The sequence below is a fragment of the Oryctolagus cuniculus genome, chromosome 15 (genome assembly GCF_964237555.1).
Source record: "Oryctolagus cuniculus chromosome 15, mOryCun1.1, whole genome shotgun sequence".
Lineage (NCBI taxonomy): Eukaryota > Metazoa > Chordata > Mammalia > Lagomorpha > Leporidae > Oryctolagus > Oryctolagus cuniculus.
The window spans coordinates 82,346,224-82,369,468 of NC_091446.1; the positions used below are offsets into that span (position 1 = coordinate 82,346,224).

Genomic DNA, 23,245 nt, shown 5'->3' on the forward strand with positions numbered 1-23,245 from the left:
TCTGAGTGCTAGGAAAGAAATGTGTTTTCTATGTTATCAACTACACGGGCTTCATTCTGACTGCGAGTCAACAAACCGCCGGAGGACAAGCAGTCCTAATGCGTTTCCTCCTGGGGCTGGCAGTGTGGCCCAGCAGGACAAGCCAGCACCTGTGCCACCAGGTTCTCATATGGGCTGCTCCACCTGGTACTCAGGCCCCTGCACCCACGTGGGAGACCCACATGGAGTTTCTGGATCTTGGCTTCAGCCTGGCCCAACCCCAGGCGCTGGGGTCATTTCGGAGTGAACCAGCAGATGGAAGCCCCACCCCAATTGCCTTTCAAATAAATAAAACAAATACCAAAAGAAAATACAGGTCTTGTTCCTGGCCTCAGGGAACACGGCCACAGCGACGACCTGTCTACAAAGACCTCTGTCTACAGCCGGCCAGCCGCACTCACGCGTCCTCGCCGCGCTCTCGGCCCCAGCGTTCAGCATCTCACCACATCCCCGGCTCGGAAGCGCGCCCGAGGACATGTAACGCAAACGTGCCAACGTGGGTATCTGCGGCTCCCGGCCTTAATAAGCGGGGCTATAAAATCTAAGAGCTGTCGTTATTTTGGTGGCAATTAGAGCTATTGGCATTTCTGAAATTCATCAGAGATTTTACTGTAACTTTCACAAAACACTGGCTTCTGATATGGCTTTGGAGATAATAAATTGTTTACAGCTATAACATTATTAAGAGAAAAGTTACTGCTGCAAAATTAAACTAAGCCCATATTTAAAATTCAATCAAAATAAATTGCTCTTGATCAAAACAATGATATGCTTAAAACATTTAATATTGACCCAATTTAATGGGAAGAATATATATTGCTCCATTTGCAATCAATATGCTGAGTTAATACTTTCATTACTTCTGCACAGTGTTCAGACTATTTAAGGGTATTGAGCAGCACTCCTCACACAGCCCCAAGGCCCGCAGGTGCGCACGTACCTGAGGCCGCGATGAGACAACCAACAGGGACCCAGGCGCCACTGCCACCCAGGCACCGCGGCGGCCTGAGACAGCGGCTCCGCAGCGCTGCAGTCACCGCTCTGCAGGACTGTGTGCACGTACTGATCTGACAGGTGCAGGAGGCAGACGGCGTGCTCCCAGCTGCCGGTTCTCGCCCCAAAGGCCTGCAATGGCCAACCCGGGTCCCCTGCATGGGGGCCAGGAACTCGGTCACCTGCGCCCACACTGCCTCGCGCGGTCTGCACCGGCAGGAAGCTGGGATCAGCGGCAGAGCCGGGAGTCACACCCAGGTGCTCTCACGTGCAGGCTGGCATCATTTTCTTCCCACCTCTAATTTTTTTTAAAAAATTTATTTATTAAAAGGCAGAGTTACAGAGAGGGAAGGAGACAGGGAGACAGAGAGACAGAGAGAGATTCCATCCACTGGTTCATTCCCTAAATGGTTGCAATGGCTGGGGCCAGGCCAGGCCAAAGTGAGGAACCTGGAACTCCACTGGGGTCTCCCATCAGGTGCAGGAACCCAAGCACCTCCATCTTCCGCTGCTTTCCCAGGCCGTAGCAGAGGGCTGCATCAGAAGTGGAGCAGCTGGACTTGAACCAGCGCCCACATGGGATGCCGGCACCGCAGTAGCTTGACCCCACTGTGCCACAGCGCCAGCCCTGAATGCAGGCATCTTGCCTTTCAGATTATTTTTAAAAAGAACAACGCTGCATCCACTTTAAAGAGGTCATGGGGTGTGTGCCGCAGACTGGACACGGGTCGAGAGCAGCAGCTCTAAATAAGAGAAGAAAACCATCAGGGCGCCCTTCCCTCACGCAGGCCAATGGGAAGCCACAATGAATTCAGCACAGCAGGTCTCCCTCACGCAGAGTAAGAGACAGCTGTTAGAGGAGGGGGCCAAAATCACCCAGTATTAGATACACAGGAAGCAGGGGCTCCGCCACGCTCCCATGGGGCCGACGCGGGACCGAGAGAGGGCGCCGGGGGCTCAGAGGGCGCCGAGGAGAGGACGGCGTCTCACTGGCGTTCTCCTCTTTCGCCTCGCATGTGTCACCTGACAAGGCCACGGGGACTAAAGCCAAGTTGGTCTGGAGCAGAATGCAGGGGACCACGAAGGAAGGGTGCGCTCGGGGCCGGCCACAGGCACAGCAGAGCAGACGAGCGCCCCCTCGAGGCTGGGGCGCAGGACTTTCAGGAGCCCGCACTCTACTGGGGGCAAGTCCTCTAAACTACTATCCTACTTCAAAAGGAAAACAAGAACACAGCCCCCACCCCGTCCTGACGCGGGCCCCACAGTGACCGCTCTCAGCCTCACGGCCTCTCTCTTCCCGGCTCTGCCCGACCCTCCTGTCACCTAAGACTCACCTCCCTATCTGAAGACAGACCCACACAGGGGCGGGGCACCCTCTTTCTGTCAAGGGCCTCCCGGATATTGACATCATCATTTGGGGGCCAGCCAACATCATCAACTTAAAGTTTAGCCTGAGGCTGCCCTGGGGGGCCCGACATCCACCCCCGACCCAGACAGTGCCAGCTTGGGGCCACAGGAGGGGCTTCTGGCTCTAGCAGGCTGAGGCCACCGCCCGCTGTCAATGCAGAGGCCCAGGGCGCCAACTCCGTGCGGGGAGACTGACCTTAACCGCTGCCGGTAGGAGTCCTCGTCGCCGTCGTCTCGGCACCGTGCCGCCTTCCGACGGTTCCCCGCGGCCGCGGCTGCAGCTCCCCCGTCCTCCTCGTCCTCCTCGGAGCTGGGGAAGAAGTCTTCGTCCACCTCCTGCACTGGGGCTCTCTGCCGCCGGCTCCTGCCCTGCGGCAAAGGCTTCAGCTCATAGTCGGGGCTGTCTCCAGACAGGTCCGCACCGGCCACGGCCCCCGGCCCCTCCCCGTCCGTGGGGCAGTCCCCAGACCCCTCAGCCTCGGAGTCGCCAGCTGCTCCGGGCCCCGCCCGGGGCTCCGATGGCCTCCCCCGCCGCAGCAGCCCCAGGCCGCCCTGGAATTGGCGCGCCCGCCTCTGCAGCTTCTTCATGTGCTGCTTCAGGCGCTTGTCTGCCCTGGACAGCGCCCTGCTTCTCGAGCCCGGCTCACTGCCCCCAGGGGCTGGGCTCAGCGCGGCGGGGACGGCGGCCGGGGCCTTCCTGGCTGCCCTGGCCCCGCCGGCTCGCTTCTTCCTCTCCAAGGACAGCTTCGCCTGCTCGGCCAAATACTTCTCGAAGCCCGATGCCTCGTCCAGCATCAGCCTCCTGGGCTTCCGCTCCTGCTTCTGAGGAATCCGGGTCCCAAAGGGCGTCATCTGCCCGGTGCGGACGAGCTCCTCCCAGGCTGCCTCCTGGGCGGGCATGAGCATGCTGCCCAGACTGGACGGCCCTGGCTCTGAGGGAGAAACGACACCCACTCAGCACCCGCACACAGGCACCTGCGGGCCGTGCACCAGTGCGCACCGCAGACGCGGGACGCAGTGCATCACGGCACCGTACCATGCCACGCGTACGACGCTCCTGTTCGACCCACACTCCACCTGAGTGCTAGGACCAGGATTCAGGGCGTCCTGAAGGCAGAGACAAGCTACCCCCACAGGCACTATGGGACGTGGCTGTCACCCCTGGGAGCAGGCGTTTGGCCTAGCGGTTAGGACGCCAGCCAGGACACCCCTGTCCCACATTGGAGGGCCTGGGTTTGATTCCTCTCTCCAGTGGCCTGCTAATGCACACCCTGGGAGACAGCAGTGATGGCTGAAGTCACCCATATGAGACAGAGACACGGACTGAGTTCCTGGCTCTGGGCTTCGGTCTGTCCAGCCCAGGCCATTGCAGGCATCTGGGGAGTGTCCCAGCATGTAGGAGCTCTGGCTCTCAAATAAACTAAAATAAAAAACAGCTGTGCACCGCCCAGCGTGGCCGCTGCCAGTGACCTGTGGCTATTTACATTAAATTAAGTCAGAAACTCAGCTCCCGGCTGCACTTGCCCTGTTTCAAGTGCTCGGTGGCTCCAGATGATTACGGGTTACTACAATGGCCGCCACAGAGAGGGCACAGTCTCACCATGAGCAGAGGCCTATGGACAGCACAGGGGTGGACAGGAAGTGACCTGACTTGGAAGGTACCTGCAACCGGAAGTTAGCCACAATAAGCCCAGTCACCCTTCTCCCACTAGCTCTAACTAATCTCCAGCAGAATCACTTTGCTACAAAGCCAAAACAGCACGGACCTCAGGCTGCACAGAAAGGAATCCCCACTTCTAAGTCTACACTGCCTGCAGCCCCGGAGACCACTCCAGCTTCCTGGTAAACTCGTGCCGACCTAAAACATTCAGCAGAAAGTGCACAGATGCCAAGTACAGAGTGCAGCGCTTTTGGATGGACCGACATCCAGGTCACCAGGCGCCCCCGGCACCCTGGGGTCTGGCCCAGGCGCCAGCTGCACCTGGCTCTGAACCCGCCGGAAGGGAGCTGGGCGGGAAATGCCTGTGCTCTTGGCTCTGCGCGCTTCCGCTCAGCACCACGCTTCTGAGCCCTACCCGCTGCCGAAGGCGGCCACAGCGCTGCATTCTCCTGTGTGCCGGCAGGTACGGCACATTCGCCCACTACACCGTTAACAAGGACCTGGGAGGCTTCCAGGTGTTGGCTACTGACGCTGATATCCTGCCACACAGCTCTGGGAAATCCACTTGTATGAATCTGTGGGCGTGTGACACCGCACACAGTTCTCCGATTTTAAGTTCCACCCACAGCGTCTGGGAGTCCCGCCGGCCACACGTTCTTGAGCTATGCTGGTGCGTGCCACAGTACTACCCAGAGAAGGTCATCTGCAATTCTCATGACTGATGGACCAGGCCGAGCTCTGTGAAGATGGCGCACCCCTCCCAAAGCTCATGCTGCGGCCTGGTCCCCAGTGTAAAGGGTGCTGAGAGACTGGGGGGGGGGGCCTCAGGAGGCTTCTGGATCAAGCAGGACCCACCTTAAGGAATGCATCCAGGCCTTCCTCTCGGAAATGAGTTATTTCCGGCAGGAGAGTGACCTGCTGGGAAAGCAAGCCTGGTCCCTCAGTGCTCCTGCTTCCTCTCTCTGCGGCTCAGGGCCCGCAACAGACGCGGTGGCCCAGCCACCAGCACCACGAGCCGAAACAAACCTCTACTTGCCTGATCACCCAGTCCAGTCGAGGGGACTCTGTCCTAACAGAGACTGGTCTGAGACAGAGCCTGCATGTATTCACTGGCAGCCTCTTCTGTGTACAAAATGTTAAAGTCTTTTGCTCCTTTTTGTCTGCCTTAAAAAAAAAAATCCTCCCAGGAGTTTCTGTTCCAGATCCACGCCCCTGCTTCACACGCGTGCAGTGGGCACCCCGTCCCCATGGGCTCCCTTCGTGTGGGAAAGCCGCTCCTGTCCGGAGCTCCCCGACTTTCTCCCCGTCATCATTCCCTGAACAATAGTCATTACTTACGTAGCTGCCTAGCGACAGAGTACTGGGGGCGGGGGAATGCGTGCAGGTTCTGTGCAAGTACTCCACTGAATACGGGGGTCTCACACACCACGGTGCCTGTGGGGGCCCCAGAACCAACTCACCACAGACTGGGGTGGCTGCTGCAAACACCTCCCAGCCTGTGCCTACCTTTCTACTCTAAACGCCACGTTTCGGCAAACCAACGTTCTTGGTGTGGAGACAGGCTACGTAGCAAACCAGCTCCCTTCCAGGGGGTGTTTCTGCACCGCTCACAGCTGGATGACTGGAGACGGCTACTGCACACAGAACCCGAAGTCAGATTCACGACCAGCTCAGCAGCGCTCTTCCCCGCAGCACTGCCTGCTGCTTCTGCCCTAAGTCAAGGGACCACGTGTGGCTGGATCCGTTGGCCAGGCCCTCTCCTCTGTCCCATCAGCCTGTTTATCCACCTGTGTGCCAATGGCGCACTAGCTTAATTATGATAGATTTATAGCAGGTCTCAACACTGAGTTCACCTACGTGATGCCTTGGCTATTCTCGGCCCCATGCATCCTCACACAAATTCCAAGTTTGCACATGCCCCTCCCCCCTCCCCCCCACACCTCTTACCCCCTGGCCTTCCCTCAGGGGAACAAACCCTAAAACACATACTGGGGTGCTCTGAAACTGTAGCAGGACAAGAGATCTGATGTCTTCTCAGTACAGTGTCTTCCAATCCACAGCTACGGTCTAGGAAGACTTACATCTTTATTTTCTCAATGACATTTTATAGATGTAGAAAACACTGCAGGGCTGGGGCCATGGCTCACTTGGTTAATCCTCCACCTGCGGCGCCAGCATCCCATATGGGCACCGGGTTCAGGTCCCGGTTGCTCCTCTTCCAGTCCAGCTCTCTGCTGTGGCCCGGGAGGACAGTGGAGGATGGCCCAGGTGCTTGGGCCCTGTACCCCGTGTGGGAGACTGGGAGGAAACACCTGGCTCCTGGCTTGGATCAGCACAGCGCCGGCCATAGCGGCCATTTGGGGAGTGAACCAATGGAAGGAAGATCTTTCTCTCTGTCTCTCTCTCTTTCACTGTCTATAACTCTGTCAAATTAAAAAAAAAAAAAAAAAAAAAAAAAAAAAAAAAAAAAAACCACTGCAGAAAACTACATTCTTCTGCTAGGGCTTATTTCTAGGCATTTGATTTTTATTGTAACTGGCTCCTTTATTACATTTCATTGTTTGTGGCACAAGGAAATAAGCCAGATTTTTACACATTGACCTTGTATTCAATGACCGCGCTAAATTCCTATATAATTCTGCTAGGCAGGAAGTTAGAAATCAGCCTGTGTGAGCAAGAGGGGCCTAAGGAAAACACTGCATCTGCAGAGGCCCACCTTGGAGGCAGCCCAGGATCTGACACTGGAGTCCTCCCCACACCCGAGTATGACTGTGCGCTCAGCTCCAGCCCTGCCTGAGCGGCCCGCCTGGCCCGTCAGCTGTTCCTCCCAGTAAGCCACTCAGCTCTCCCCAGGCTGAGTGAATAACCTGCTGTGAACTCTGTGCATAATCAGAGTTTTACCTCTTCCTCCCCATCCTATGTTTTCTCTTTTCTTCCTCCCAGACCACAAAGACTATGCCAGAGTTCCAGTGGGCTTGGAATTGGTCCCAGAAGGAAACTTTGCCCACTGATTCTTACAACCACGTTAGGAAAAGATCTATGGAGAGGCCAGCGTTTGAACGGAGAGCTCAGGGAAGCACGAGAGCAGAAGTAGAGGCTAACACAGCCAAGGTCCACACCGCCAACATGCTGCTCGGTCCCCAGGGCCTGGGCTCTTCGGCGTTCTGCTCTGTTGACTCCCCAGGTGGGGTGGAGGTGGGGAGTAGAAGACCAGGAGTTTCGGGGTGACCTGGTGCCGGAACAGTGCAGGAATCCTGAGTTCAACAAAAAGGCAAGGCCAAAGGTCTCCTGGCTTACAGCTACTAGAACCTAGGTAGCTGCACAATCTCTGGGGAGTGGATGTGCGTGCTCAGGGAGAGGAAATGAAACAAGACTATGACTCAGCAAGGAATCCTGAAACATATCAGCATTTATGATAAGGGCAGAAAAGCTGGCAAAGCTAACTACAGAGAAACAGAGGGCTGAATGAGGAGCAGGGGGGAGGGGATCCCCGAAGGCACAGAGGAATCAGCTGCTACAGACAGGGCGCGGAGCGGGCAGGAGCAGGGCTTCTGGATTTGGGGAGGCAGCTATTGGTCCCGGGGAAAGTTTAACCAAAGTAACAGCAGGACGCGGAAGAGAGCAGGCTTCAGACAGCAAGACAGGAACAGAAGAGCCGCATGTGCCCCGGCACAGAGCACGGCCTGCAGGCCTATAAATTCTCAGAGACTGAACTTTCCTTCTCAGCGCTTTTTATTTTCATCTATGTGAAAGGCAGAAGGACAGAGACGCAGAGGCAGAAGAGAGAGATCTTCCATGCTCTGGGTCACTCCCCAAATGCCCACAACAGACAGGGCTGGGCCAGGCCAAAGCCAGGAGCCCTGAACTGCATCCAGGTCTCCAACACGAGTGGCAGGGAACGACGTCCTTGATCCACCTGCCGCCTCCCAGGCACATCAGCAGGGAGCGGGATCAGAGTAGAGTGGCTGGGACGCAAACCAGCACGCCAGAATGGGATGCAACATCCCAAGCAGTGGCCTAACAGCCACGTCACAGTGCCTGCCCCGAGACTGGACTGCAAAAGCACATCTTTCTAATACTTTTCTATTGCCTTCATTCATTCTTAATAATCTTGTCTTATGGAAAAAACTCCCAGTATTTTCTTGAAGAGCTAAAATGCAAAGATGACTTAATCTACATTTCAAGCAGTAAAAGACTGAGCAGCAACCAACAGTCTCCGCACACACACAACAGAGCTTACCCTTTTTCCCAAAAGGCTTTCCAAAGGACAACCATTCAAGGCAGTAATAGCAACAAAATCATGGCCCTGGTATAACCCGCGTGAAGGCAGCACTGGCGTCATTCCAGAAACAACAGCAGAGGCTCACAAAGCCTGCCAGACGTGCCCCTGAAAGGTGAGTGGAACAAGCCCACAGATGCTCAGGCCTGAGGCTGGCTTCCAAAATGCAGCTCAATCAAGACGCCAGTCACCTTTATCAACTTAACTGCGTGAGAGTGTTGACAGTGTTTACGACTTCCACTCCATTAGATGGAGTTGTCAGTGTGCACTGTTAAAACTGACTTTCATTCTCTAAAAAACCCCTATCAAGAGTTTGCTTCTGCAGGTTTAGAGAATAAAGTTTCCTTAAATCGGTTTTGACACGAAGGCAAAGAACCGTATTTTTCTCTAAACTCGGGCCAAGACTGAACACACGCCTTCCGGCATCGGGCATCAGGACACAGGGCAACCGCTCACGGCTCCTCACCTGCATCCTCCGCCCCCAGCCTGGCGTGATCCAGCTCGACTCGGGCCTCCGCTCCTCCCAGGATGGCCTGGAGACGCTTCTGTTTGGCAGTGATCTTCTTCAGCTGTTGTTCCTTGGATGGCAAATACCAAAGAGAACACAGCGACGCAGTGACTTTGTGAAGTGCCAACGACAGCATCTCAAAAGTCAGCAACGTCATCAAGAGAAAACCAAAGTCAGACAGCAATTCTGCACAGGAGAAGCACACAGGGAACCTGCGTGAGCACCTGCAGCGACAAGCCCCAGTCAGTCCCCTCTGGAGGCGTCCCCGTCCCGCCCACTCTGCGGCACGCAACGTCCAAGCCCAGGCCCTGAAGAACGCGCACACTACACGTTTCGCACTGGGCGCATCACTCAGTTTCTGCGCGTCGGACCTCAGCGGCCAACAGGCCATGCACAGTGAGAAGTGCGAATGCAAAAGCTGCAGCAGAGGGAAAGCTGGCCTCACATGCATGCTGTCCCACAGAGCACTCTGCTCAAGCACAAAACTTTCAAGGAAAACCATCTTCTGCTGTGCCTCTACCCCATCCGCCCCACACTCCTCTTCATCCTGGCTCCCTGGGCATCAACAGAGTTGAGATACGTGACCTTTGTGGGGCCTTACCCAATTAACTAAGCCTGGGGCTCTTGGTTTGTTTTTCAAGGTCAAGAATATTTCAATACCACAGTTGGGGGTTGGGGCAAGGGCAGCATTGTGGCGCAGCAGGAGCACAGGTCCAAGTCCCAGCTCCACTTCCAGTCCAGCTCCCTGCTAATGTGCCTGGGAAAGCAGCGGAAAATGGCCCAAGTGCTGCCTCCCACATGGACGACCCAGACAGGGCTCCTGGCTCCTGGCTTCAGCGTGGCCCAGCCCTGGCTACTGCAGCCATTCAGGGAGTGAACGAGCAGAAGGAAGATCTTTGTCTGTCTGTCTCTGTCTCACTCTTTCAATACACACGTAAATCTTTAAATAAATTTTTTTAAAAAGTAAGTGTGGATGAAGGGAAATCCTGAACTTAAATGCTTACTGCAGGGATTGGCAACTTGTTTCTCAGTTTTTCCCTCAATAAATTCTCACTTAAAACACAATCCCTCTAAACATCAGAGAGCTACAATGGGAAGAATGCATACTGAAGTTAGATCAGGACCTGAAGTTTGGTCGCCTCCGCCTTTGGAGCCGTGCAGGGGGGCAAAGGCCTCTGCACTGGCACTGAGGCGCCCACCAGAGGCCAGATGGGCCTCACCTGGGAGCTCCCGGCTGCCTCAAGGGACTGCTGCCACCGCTCAGCTGCTCTGGCAGAGGCAAGGGACAGAGACCAGGCGCTCAAGGACAGAATGCAGGTGGAACGTGAAAGAAGGGACATCTTCGACGGCCTTCCAGGCACACAGCACGTGAGCAGGGAGCTGGACAGGAAGCAGAGGAGCCGGGAATTGAACCAGCGCTCTGATACGTGGTGCCAGCACGGCAAGCAGTGGCTTAACCTGCTGTGCCACAACACCGGCCCCACTGTCGGACACAGAGGGTTAAAGAGCAGCAGCTGAAAGGTGACACGGACGAAACTCAAATCTTCTCTATTGCAATTACAAATACTTGCTTGTCACCTTGCAAGTAATTTTCATAACAAGTAATGAAACGCTACGCGGGCCTAACTAACGGTGTTTTCAAAAATGAGATATTTAGGCATTATTCTAAATTACCTTATTATACTTCTGCCGCTTTACGGAATCCAGTTTCCTGCTGACGTCTTTGTTGGTGGCAGCTTGCGGGCTGAGTTGTTCAATAATTTTATTGATTTGCCTTAGGGATGTCGTACAGGCCCTGAAAGACAAGATAAACGGTGTGTGTTCCACTCTGGCGACACAGAGAGATAAGTGATTTAAAATGTGTTCCTTTGCCGTCTTATTAACTCAACGATAACAGAAAGCAAATTCTTAACGGGTCACAAACAGAACCTGAAGGGTCTGGAGACTCCCAGGGACGCCAGTGTTCTTCATCTGTGATTTAAATCAGCTCCTCCTACGTGCAAGCTGGTTCCAGTGCTGCAGTCCAGACTGTGCTAGAGTGACCTGCAGTAGGCTGCCCTCTTATGAGACGAGATGCACATGTGGGTTTTGAAGGTCTAGTAAGGAAGCTTCCCAAAACTCACAAGGTCCTAAAAGTGCTTGCACATCATCTTATAAAAATCATTTATGTGTGACAATGTTTTATATTTATTTTTTTGACAGGCAGAGTGGACAGTGAGAGAGAGAGACAGAGAGAAAGGTCTTCCTTTTCTGTTGGTTCACCCCACAATGGTCGCTGTGGCCGGCACACTGTGGCCGGCCCACCGCGCTGATCCGAAGCCAGGAGCCAGGTGCTTTCTCCTGGTCTCCCATGCAGGTGCAGGGCCCAAGGACTTGGGCCATCCTCCACTGCACTCCCGGGCCACAGCAGAGAGCTGGACAGGAAGACGAGCGACCGGGACAGAATCCGGCGCCCCACCTGGAACTAGAACCCGGGATGCCAGTGCCGCAGGTGGAAGATTAGCCTATTGAGCTGCAGCGCGGCCAATTTTTTTTTATATTTCACAATTAAAAGATTCATTCACTGTTATATTAAACTTTGCAGTGTAATAAAGGCACATACAAAAAAAATTACACCTAAAATAGACACACAGAACTGTAGTTTCTAGTTGTCAAAAAGCCACAAATTCAATCCCAAGGCACCTGTGGGATTTGCTGCTTGTACTCTGTGCATCTCAGGATGCACAGTGCAGGCTGCCGGCCATCTAAGGCACCACAGCACCACCACCTAGCGTCAGCCTGCCTTCTGTCGCCTCTGCAAAAAACAGAGACATTTCTGAGATCAAATGTAAAAGCTGTGCTCACTGACACTCAAGGTCACGGATACTCAAGGTCACTGACATTCCAGATCAAACTACAGCTCCGGAAGAGCATCTGCCACTCTGGAGGCCAAAAGCACACACCAGGGAACCGTGCACAGAAAACACGTCCTTGAACGGCCGCCAGCCACCTGCACCAGCGGCCTCCCCAACTGCACAGCCACCGGCCACGCGCTCTGGGATGGTCCCATTCCTCCACCCAGCCCCGGCCCCACCTGCTCTTTCTGCGGCTCTGATGCTGCCCAGAACTCAGCCCAGCAGGGGGCAGACCGGCAATGATGGGGGAGCTCAATCCTCCCTCCCACGCCCGCCCTGGCCCAGAGCCTCCCCCTCAGGGCCCACCGGGTCTCTCCTGCCAGACACAGAGGAGGTCCCCACAGGACTTCCTCCTTCCTTACAGAGTCAAGAGCGGGACGGAAGGGAAAAGCAGGGAGTTCTTCCCCAGTGCCTCCAGAAACGCACAGCAGAACAACTGTCAAGGGGCCAAGCAGTCTGTGGACAGCAAGGGACAAAGCACAAGCCGGAGAAAAGCACGCTCCTGGTCCCTGGAGTGGGAGACACCCAACTTCCGGTGCTGTTGCTCAAGCCCACTTTGGCACTCGGAAGAGCCCTCCTCGCTGGGACGTCCCACGTGCAGCAGGCTGTGTGAGCTGCATGGGGGCCCTAGCTGCTATGCACAGGCTGCAGCTGAGGCGGGGAAGGGTGCAAAGACGAGGCTGGGGACTGCCCTGGTTGACCCGGATGCCCCAGGGACAGGCTCTGTAACAGCCTGCATTTCTGGACCTCCCCTGCTGTGCCTAAACACAAAACGCAGGAAGCAGACGGGCTGCACTCACGCGAGGTCATCCAGAACCGAGCCATACTCCTTCTCAGCGTCGGCGAGCTGGGCCACGCAGCTGGCCTTGTGGATGGCGCTGTCCACCTGCTGGAGCACGCCCTGCTCCAGCACAGCCTGGTCGTAGACGTCCACGCCCAGACCCTGCAGCTCCAGCGCCTGCGCGCTCGGCTCCACTGCCTGGATCTGGTGTCTGTCGATGTGCAGCAGGGCCGGCCCTCTCCTCGCGGCTGTTGACATGCCGTCCCCAGCGGAAGTGGATGGGCCATCGCCAGGGACCCGGGAGGGTGGGAGTGCCTCCCCCTCCACCTCCATCCCTTCTGTGTCTTCCTCTTGGATGGCCATTTCTGCATCGCTCTGGATGCACTCACTTTGTAAACAGTCCAAACCCTGAGTTTCACGTGAGTGGGGGACTCCTTCATTTGACATCCTCTATGGACTACCTCGGAGAGAAAAAATAATAATACTCTTTCAGTTAAACAGAGCTTCCAATTTTACAATTAAAGCAAATTGAATCTCAAGAGATCAAGTAATAACTTTCCGATTCCATAAACTCAAATTTCCAAGTGTTAGTTTCTTAAAAGGGCACTAATTGTTTATTTTCTTGGGTTCTGATCATAAAAAAGGAAAATTAACCAAAAAAAAAAAAAATAAGAGATGCAGTTATCACAACAAAGGACATCTGGGCACCCAGCACAGAAAGTCACACCAAAAAGGTGAGTGACAGCCACGCGTGTACACCGGAGCAGCCGAGGCCACCTGGTGGCTCTTCCCAGTCAGCACCTTCGTGACCCGCCGGGATGTGCAGCCCGTGCGGGAAGGAGAGCGCCTCCGCGTGACCTGAAACTGGAAACTTCGCGGCGAACAGCTAGCCAGCACGTGGGAGCCTTGAACAAACGCCAGCCTTGGGCAGAATCATCAGAATCGTCTCGGCCATGACTCCACTTCGATTCACAATGTCCCCTCTCATGGCGCTGGCAAGGAGGCGGGGCCCGAGCCTGGCCCCGGCGGATGAGCAGGGGGACCCTCCCTCACACTGCTGATGGGAACGTGAACGAGTAGAGCCCTCTGGCGGGGACAAGTTTGCAATACCTGTCAAAGTTTAAGACGCACCAGACCTGCAGCCAGCAATTCCAAGTCAAGGTGTTTATTCCAGAGAGATACATGCAAATGAGAAGGCACTCACCGTGGTAGGTGAACAGTGTAAAGTAGCCACCAAGTAATTTCTGTGGTACAGATATAAAAGCCACGCTAAATGAAAAACGTGACACACACAGCGTGAATGAGGTTACACTCAGAGAAACACGCATCTCCATCTGTGGGTGTAGACACAGGGACACAGACATGCAAAGATGTATAATAAACCCGCGGGGGTTAGGAGGGACGGAGAGGAGCAAGGGAGAACTTTCACATTTGTCTATGTACTCAGAAACTGCTTAAATTTCCGTGCAGTCCCAACTTCGTGCATGTAACGATAACATCCAATAAATGCATTAAAAACCGTGACTAACCAAGAGACAGCCTTCCTGTTATTGAACTGCGAACAAACTCGGGTTTCTTTCAGCACTGAAATCGTTTTCGTGAAATGACACAAGTCCTTTCCGCCCGCACTGATCCCTCACTGAACAATCCCAGCCACCAAGCAAGGCAAGGACAGCCCGCAAAGGCACCAAGAATTTAGCATCCCCCAGGCCAGCTGGCACAGAGGTGTCAGTGACACCCCCACAGGGCAGGGCAGCCCGTGCGGGCAAGGACAAGAGCCCATGGGAACGGGGAGCGGGGACACTGCAAACATCACGGAGGCGCTCAGAGCTGACACCGGCCCCTGGTCTGCACCGGAGGAGCTGCTCCACACCCGGTGCTGGCAGGTATGGCCCGGGGAGCAGCCTGGGAGAACAAGTCCAGTCTGGCCAACTGAGAGCGAGGAGGAGACTCTCAGACAGGAAGCCGGGAGGGGCCGTGGGGGTGAGACGCAGCAATCTGTACAAAGAGAGAGGGCGACAGGGATAGACAGGTCCAGAGCCACCCGGGCTGGGAGGCCTGACCCCCGGACGCAGCTGAGTATGTAGCGGTAGAGGAAGGACGCTCCAGTGGACCGCGGAGCCAAACCCCACACCAGGTAGGAAGTCTGGGCCTTCCCCACATCAGGGGATAGGGTGGGATGGGGGATGGGCAAGCGTCCTGTAGAAGAAGAAAAGAGGGCTGAGGCGGAACCAAACCGCAGGCAGGACAGGACAGGACAGGACGGAGCGCCGAGGTGAGGCAGGCCGGCCACAGCCACAGACTGCAGAGGGGCCCAGGCGTCTCCTCTTTCAGGGAGTAGCAGTCTGCATAGGAGTGGGACAACAGGAGGGCCCCGGGGTTGAAGATGCTAAGAGGAGCAACTAAGTAACTCACTTGGGGTCCAAGCTGGGGAGTTTTTTTCTTAAAGCCGGGAGAGCCAGTCTCCCAGGCCAGCTGGAAGGGAGAAGGCGCTCCCTGGAAAGTCAAGCAAGAGTTTCGGAAGTGAAATAAACCAGGCGTGCAACAAGTAACAAGCGCCCAGGTGAACTAGCTCCTGCCCACAGAGCTTAGAGTCCCTTGGAAAAGGCAGGCCTTTTTTTAAAAAAGGTAACTGTATATATCCACACATGGACATGGAGCTGCGGTGACGGCTGGTAAGAGCACAGGATTCTGGGGCCGGCGCTGTGGCATAGCGGGTAAAGCCGCTGCCTGCAGTGCCAGCATCCCATATGGGTGATGGCTCGAGTCCTGGCTGCTCCACTTCCGATCCAGCACTCTACTGTGGCCTGGGACAGCAGAAGATGGCCCAAGTCATCGGGCCCCTGCACCCGCGTGGAAGACCCGGAAGAAGCTCCTGGCTCCTGATCAGCCCAGCCCAGTTCCAGCCCACCGTTGTGGCCACTTGGGAAGTGAAGCAGCAGATGAGACGCAAGATCTCTGTGTGTCTCTCTCTAACTCTGCCTATCAAATAAATAAATAATAAATCTTAAGAAAAAAAAAATACAGGGTTGTACGATAAGAAAGACTTGAGGAATTTGCGGAGGGAGGTGTGTGGTCAAGGAGGCGGCTTTGACAACGCGACCCTGAAGCGGGCAGCCAGAAGGGTCCATCAGGCCACCAAGAGTGCACGGGATACCTTGCAAAGAAACAGCAGGTGTCACTCGCACGGCTGCGCACAGCTGCCCCTGGAGGCTGGCACACAGCGAGCCACGTTTTAACTTTATTTTCAACTTTGAAATTAAAAAAAAAAAATGCCCACAAGGACTCTGCTCGGCTTGTGCCAATCTCACAGGAGTTACCCTGCGACAGTGACCGGGGGCTGCGGGGGCTGGGACCCTGTCCGCCGGGCGGCCCGGGAACCCGCCGGGGCAAGTCTCCACAAGCCCCGGGTCGCTCGTTCAAGCAACACCGCCGCCATCGCCGTCGTCTACACACAGGGGGTCCCGCGACGCCCACTCCGACCACTCGCGGTGCACCCCCGGCCGCCCTCAGGTGAGCGCGCGCCGCGGCGTCACTTCCGGTCGCCGCGCGACCCCGGGTCTGAGCCCGGGCCCCCTGCCTTCCGCACGGCGGGGCTCCATCACCCCGGCCCGGCAACGGCCCAGACACCCGCCGCCCCGCGCCGTACAGGCAGCCTGGCAGCCCGAACACTCACCCTCCGGCCCCGTGCGCCTGCCCGGACAGAAGCCGCGACGCGCGCCACGGTCGCCGCCAGCCGTCGTAGCACCCCCGACTTAGAACGGCCGTGGCGCATGCGCCCTGGGCCCGCCATAGGCCCCGCCCCCGCCTGCGCCGTGAGGCCGGCTGCGCAGGCGCCCGGTGCGCGTTGGGTTTGGCCGCCCGGGTTAGGGCTGTGTGGTCTGAGATTTGGGATGCGTGTGGAGTCTCTGCAGTCGGAGGATTGAGATGCGAACGCTAAAGGGGAAGTCAGCCTTGGGTGGCGGTGTGCAAGGGCGTCGCCGTTCGGCTCTGGCTGGGAACGCGTGAGGAAGAGGAAGTGGCCTTCGCCTCCGTCGCACCTGCGTCAATGCCTCGCTCGCCCTTGAACGTCCACCCTCAGTCTCAGCGATAGGGGTGGGGGGCTTCCGCCTGGAGCCCTCCAAGATGTCCTAGTCCCTGGTTCTCAGACTGTGACGTATTTGAAGGCAGGGTTATTCTTAAAGAAGGAACTGAGTTAGATGAGGTCATGGGAGTAGAATCTGCCATATGGCTGGTGTATTTTTTTATACAAAGAGATTAGGACATGAATGTGCACCGTGGAAACCCCAGGAAGAAGTCTGCAAGCCGGAGAAGGCCTGGGAAGAAACCAGCCCTACTGACAAACTTAATCTTGGCTTTCCAGCCTCGAGGACCGTGAGAAAGCAGATTCCTGTTGTGAAAGCCACCCAGCGCGTGGTCCTTGGTAGAGCAGCCATGGCAAGCTCTGAACCATTCCTGGGTCTGGAGCCCAGCAGAGTGGAGAGGACTCCTTGCCATTACTCTCTTCCGTTGTTTGATCTGCTGGTGGCTCCCGCTGGTCAAAACCAAGCTAAAACCAAAGGGCCGGAGAGCTTGTTGGTGCCTGTCCGTGTCGATCAGCCTTTGAGGCTGAGGATCAGAGGAGAGAGGCGGGGGTGGGTCTGGAGCACCAAGCAGAAAGCAGACGCCATTCCCCTACACGGTGATTACCCACCACTTGTAGCAGCCGTTCGCTCCTTCCCCCACACAATGATTAGCCACTGCTTGTAGCAACCGTTCACTTTAGAAACGAGATGGTGTTCGTTCAGCAAAGCCTTGTAGCTGAACCTGTATGTAGTGAGAGTAGTAACAAGGTCGCGTGTGCACTGCTGACTCAAGATCCATGAGCCCTGTGTGTGCCTACTAAGGATCCACCCACGCACTCACTGCGGCCTCCTCAGTCTTCCCTAACGAGCTACCTCCAGCCTGTGCGTCTGCTCAGACCGCCTTTACCGCTGTCCGCCACTCTCACACCCTCTTGAGACGCTAATGCCCACCATTTAGTGGGAGCACCGTTGCCCACATGTTCCAGGCGACATGCCGATGCCACTCCCCGTCGGCATCCTCTGGGGTCCTTGTTGAACTTGACTCCAGGCTGCGATGGGGACTGTCTCCTACTCTGTCTCTGCCTCACTCTGCCACCTGTGCCTCCCACAGGAGCCCTGCTTGTATCCCTGGTCTCCTAATATCATACCCAAGCTCATATCCCCCAGCGGTGGCCACGTGCACTACAGACACTGCGCCTTTATTCTTTTTTTTTTTTTTTTTAAGATTTATTTATTTATCTGAAAGTCAGAGTTACACAGAGAGAAAAGGAGAGGCGCAGAGTGAGAGAGATCTTCCATCCACTGGTTCACTCCCCAACTGGCCACAACAGCCAGAGATGCGCCAATCCAAAGCCAGGAGCCAGGAGCTTCTTCCATGTCTCCCAAGGCTCCAAGGACTTGGGCCATCTTCTACTGCTTTCCCAGGCCATAGCAGAGAGCTGGATCAGAAGAGGAGCAGCCAGGACTCAAACCGGTGCCCAGACAGGATGCCAGCACTGCAAGCAGTGGCTTTACCCGCTATGCCACAGCACCAGCCCCATGCCTTTGAATTCTTCCATCCAGTTTCCTCCCCTAGGTGCGGGCGTGCGCACAAGCACACACACACACACACACACACACTCCACAATTCCCTCCTTCTTCTGTTCTGTGAGGTCTTTCTAAGACATGCTGCTGTCTGTCAGTGGGCTGTTAATCAGTTTGTGGCAGTGCAAATAAAATCGGAGGGTCTAATTAAAACTAATGAATGCCTGAGTGGAGACCAGCCTGGCCGCCTTGCTCTCGGAGCTCCGAGCAGCAGATAATGAAAGTGTCACCCAGCGAGTGATGTGTTTCAGCAGAAGTGTGAGGGCAGCAGAAATGAGGCCACAGCTCTCCCCACCCCCCGGGCGCGTTTGCAAGTGGGCGGGATCTTACGATGCTGGCGCATCTGATGAACTATTTCGGCAGGAACTGGGCCAGTATTCCGGTCGGTCCCACAGGCTGCGTGCTTTGTACAGAAGAGAAATGCATTTTTCTCCTGGCTCTGGAGACTGGGAAGCCTAGATGGAGGAGCCAGCTTCCAGGGCCCTTTGCTGCTGCATCATACGTGGAGGAAGGCAGAGGAGCAAGAGAGACCAAACTGTTTTAGTAACAAACCCACTCCCGCATGAGTGACACTGGTCCACTCATGAAGGCAGAGCCCTCGTGACCTAGCCACCTGTGAAACGTCCCACTCCTAGGCCGGCGTTGTGGTGCAGTGAGTAAAGCCACCGCCTGCAATACCAGCATCCCCTATGGCTGCTGGTTCAGGTCCTGGCTGCTCTACTTCCCATCCAGCCGTCTGCCAATGCGCCTGAGAAAACAAAAGAAGATGAGCCCCTGCCACCCACGTGGGAGACCCACATGAAGCTCCTGGCTCCTGGATTTGGCCTGGCCCAGCTCTGTCTGTTGTGGCCATCTGGGGAGTGAACCAGCAGATGGAAGATCTCTCTTTTTCTGTCTCTCCTTCTCTCTCTGTAACTCTAACTTGCAAGTAAATAAATCTTTTTAAAAAAGAATTATGAATGCAACATAGGGTGAGAGTAAAGAGAGATTCGCTGGCTGAAACAGAGAGAACGCTAGAGAGCATCAGACTAGCAGGCACAAGCAAGCAGCCACAACCCCTAGCAAGGGCTGAGGTCAAGTGTGCCCAGAGAAGGGTCCGTTGGGGCTGAGATCCAGCTCTGGCTGTCACCAAGGGCCAGTGACTGTCAGAGAAGCCTGTGGTGTCACAGGCAGGGAAGGGAGCCTTACAGAGGGGGCTTCCCGACGGGGCTGGGACCTTCACAGAGGGAGACAGCCCAACACCCTGCTCTCACCCTCTTTCCTTCTTGGTAGCTCTTACTGGGTTGGCCCTGGACGGTCCCCTCTGGGATCTTGGTTTGCCCCTTAGTCGCTCTTACTTTGTTACAAAAGGTAGTGAACCTGAGAGGTTTTTTGGTTTTTCTAAGATTTATTTTGTTTATTTGAAAGGCAGAGTTAAAGAGAAAGGCGGGGGTGGGGGGAGAGATCTTCCATCTGTTAGTTTGCTCCCCAAATGGCCTCAACAGCCAGGGTTGAGCCAGGCTGCTCTACTTCCAATCCAGCTCCCTGCTAATGCACCTAGGAAAGCAGTAGAAGATGGCCCAAGTGCCTGGGTCCCTGGCACCCACATAGGAGACCCAGATGGAGTTCCAGGCTCCTGGCTTTAGCCTGGTCCAACTCTGGCCATTGCAGCCACTTGGAGAGTGATCCAGGCAGATGGACGATTTCGCTCTCTTCCTCTGTCTATGTCTCTGTCACTCTGCCTTTCAAATAAATAAGCAATACTTCAAAAAAAAAAAAAAGGTTTGCTCTTTCCCAATCCCCAACTAAGGAACATGCTATTTTATTGATGGCAGTCTGTTCTAGACTAGGGGTGGCACAGGCAGAGTGGGGCCATGGTGCAGAACTCCGAAGATGCCCCAGGAAAATAAAGATCCTAGTTGAACAGAAAACAGTGTTCGAGAAAAGGCTGCAAAACCCTCTCCAACAACGAACACCTTGGGATCACAGCGTTTGTTTAAAAATGGAGCATCCTCATTGGGGGTGACAGCTGGGAGCTGGGGCCCACGTGGTATGTGTGGGTTTCTGACTGATACAGGCACTTAGCGAGGCCCTGGGTTAGGCAGAGAAATTGCTTGGCTCAGCAAGTTTCCCGGGCGGATGCAATTTGGAAGTGTCCCGAAGATCTAAAGAAACGCAAGCCAGAGCTGTTTGCACAAATGATTGGGAGCAGAAGCAAAAGCTTTGTCAAAGCAAAGGTGCATGAACAACATATCGGTCTCCTGGCGTCGCTTGAAGAAAATTAATGCGGAGGCCAAAGAGTGGGGAGCGCGCGGCCTGCAGCACCCCAGAGACCTGCCCGCGGCCTTTGTTCCCGGTGTAGCAGAAATGAACACTCCCAGCAGCCCTCCAGAGAGACACAAGACACGTGCATAAGTAAGATTAATCAGCCCAGCCCGCGTCCACCTAATGAGTCATCCTTGACATCGCAGAGAGTGAGTGGATCTGTGTACTCGCTCAGGCGGCAGAACCGGGGCCGCCCAGGTGTGTGCGAAGTTCAGGGGACAGGAAATGACAGAGCCCTGGCCGGCCGCGTGCTGGGAGGGCGACTTGGGGCGGCTGCTGGGGTGGAGAAAACGGAGACGTGGGGGCTCCTGTCCCTTCTGTCCTCCGGAACTCTCTTTTCTTTCCCAACAAAACTCCCAGGAAGCTGTTTGTGGTCCTCAGGACTTCCTGGGAATAGGGTGGAGTGGAGGCATCACCGGCGTCTAGGCCATTGGAGGAAGGGGGTATAGGGTCCAAGCCGTGCCAGGCCAAGCACTGCCCTAGGCCCCTTCCTGTCGTGTTCTCTTCAAATCCTCTCGCCAATTCTTCGTCGCTTGTACTCAGCCCACTTTTCAGATGAACACACTGAGGCTCCAAATCACACAGCAGGTCCTGGGTGAGGCTGAGCTCGGAGGTCACCTGGAGATTTGGGGCTCAGGCTGATGCTTTCTTAGCAGGAATTCTTGTACATGAATTTCAAAAATGTTGGCACCAAAACAAACCCATGTTCTTTCAATTCCACTTCCTCAAATGTTCTGAGGCCCTCCCCTCATTCGGTGAGCAGGAGGGAGGCGGGGGGTGGGGGTTAAACCCGAGCCCTGGGGATGCCAGCAGGCTGAGATGCCAGTGGGATTTGGATCGAGCGGATAATCCCTGTGTGCGTTTTATTCTGCTGCTAAGGGAAACCACAGGATGGATTTCAGTGAGAGAGGGACAGGAGATTCCAGGGTTTAGAACCTCACTGTCTGCCTGTCGTGTGATGGGTGCCTGGTGCAGGTGGGGGCACAGGTGGGTGCCTGCACTTGCCTAGGAGAAAGAACAGGGAGCAAGTGGAGAGCCAGAGCCGGGAGAGACCTGGAGCACGCTTGGGAACAAACCAGTGATTTTGACATGAGGGTTAGGGAAAGGAAAGATTAGCAGAGGGTCTAAGAACTGTTGCTTGGGCCGGCGCCACGGCTCACTAGGCTAATCCTCCGCCTTGCGGTGCCAGCACACTGGGTTCTAGTCCTGGTCGGGGCGCCGGATTCTGTCCCGGTTGCCCCTCTTCCAGGCCAGCTCTCTGCTGTGGCCAGGGAGTGCAGTGGAGGATGGCCCAAGTGCTTGGGCCCTGCACCCCCTGGGAGACCAGGAGAAGCACCTGGCTCCTGGCTTCGGATCAGTGCGGTGCACCAGCCGCAGTGCGCCGGCCGTGGCAGCCATTGAAGGGTGAACCAACGGCAAAAGGAAGACCTTTCTCTCTGTCTCTCTCTCTCTCTCACTGTCCACTCTGCCTGTCCAAAAAAAAAAAAAAAAAAAAAAAAAAACCACAGGTTGGGTGGTGACGCCTCCAGCTGAGATGAGGGGCCTTTGTTATGTTCTCAGCATGAGAAGCGAATCCGGGCCAAGGGGTGGGAAGAGGAGTGTTGCGGCTGGCTCATGCATGAGAGATTGCTTAGACATCCAAGTGGAAATCTGAAAGATGAGCCTGGAGTTGAGAGGCCCAAGGTGGAAATGGAAATGAAGGATCTTCAGCAGGCAGATGGGACGGGAAGTGGTAGAACCGCATGGAAGCACCTGGAGGCAGTGTGTAAGAGAGCAGCTGTGCACCTCTCACAGTTCAAGGTCAAGTACAAGACCCAGCAGAGGAGGCTGAGAAGGTCACTGGGGTAGGAACAAAACTGGGAGAGAGAGAAGTCATGAAATCCAAGAGAGGGGAGTATTTCAGGAAGCAGGGATGGGGAACAGCACCAGTATCATCTATGGGTGCCGGTTCCAGTCCCGGCTGCTCCACCTCCCATCCAGCTCCCTGCTAATGGCCTGGGAAAGCAGTAGAAGATGGCCCATGTCCTTGGGCCCATGCACGCATGTGGCAGACCTGGAAGAAGCTCCTGGCTCCTGGCTTTGGATCGGGGCAGCTCCCACCGTTGTGGCCATTTGGACAATGAACCAGCAAATGGAAGATCTTTCTCTCTGCCCTTCAAATAAATAAATAATAATAATAAAAAGAAGCACCTTCCATCCATGTGGGAGACCCAGATGAAATTCCTGGCTTCTGGCTTCTGGATTCTGCCTGGCTGAGCCCCAGCTGTAGTGGCCATTTGGGGAATGAACCAGCAATGGAAGATGTCTCCCTCTCTCCATATCTCTCTCTCTCTCTCTTTTTTTTTTTTTTTTTTTTTTTTTTTTGGACAGGCAGAGTGGACAGTGAGAGAGAGAGAGATGGAGAGAAAGGTCTTCCTTTTGCCGTTGGTTCACCCTCCAATGGCTGCCACGGCTGGCACGCTGCGGCTGGCGCACCGCGCTGATCCGATGGCAGGAGCCAGGTGCTTCTCCTGGTCTCCCATGGGGTGCAGGGCCCCAAGCACTTGGGCCATCCTCCACTGCACCCCCTGGCCACAGCAGAGAGCTGGCCTGGAAGAGGGGCAACCGGGAGAGAATCCGGCGCCCCGACCGGGACTAGAACCCGGTGTGCCGGCGCCGCAGGTGGAGGATTAGCCTGTTGAGCAGCGGCGCCGGCTTCTTTCTCTCTCTCTTTAACTCTGCCTTTCAAATAA

General features: G+C 55.4%; 1 protein-coding gene across 1 annotated transcript in view; it reads right to left on the reverse strand.

Annotated features, from left to right (window-relative positions):
* Nucleotides 1-16,380, reverse strand: part of ERCC6 (ERCC excision repair 6, chromatin remodeling factor) — a 74,217-nt gene extending 57,837 nt beyond the window's left edge. The window contains exons 1-5 of the mRNA XM_008269831.4: nt 16,238-16,380; nt 12,581-13,022; nt 10,561-10,681; nt 8,845-8,956; nt 2,636-3,371 (exon numbers count right to left, since the gene is read on the reverse strand). Of these exons, the coding sequence (XP_008268053.2) occupies nt 2,636-3,371; nt 8,845-8,956; nt 10,561-10,681; nt 12,581-13,008 (1,397 nt within the window). The 5' untranslated portion in view covers nt 13,009-13,022; nt 16,238-16,380. The remainder of the gene's footprint in view (nt 1-2,635; nt 3,372-8,844; nt 8,957-10,560; nt 10,682-12,580; nt 13,023-16,237) is intronic.
* Nucleotides 16,381-23,245: the final 6,865 nt, after the last annotated feature.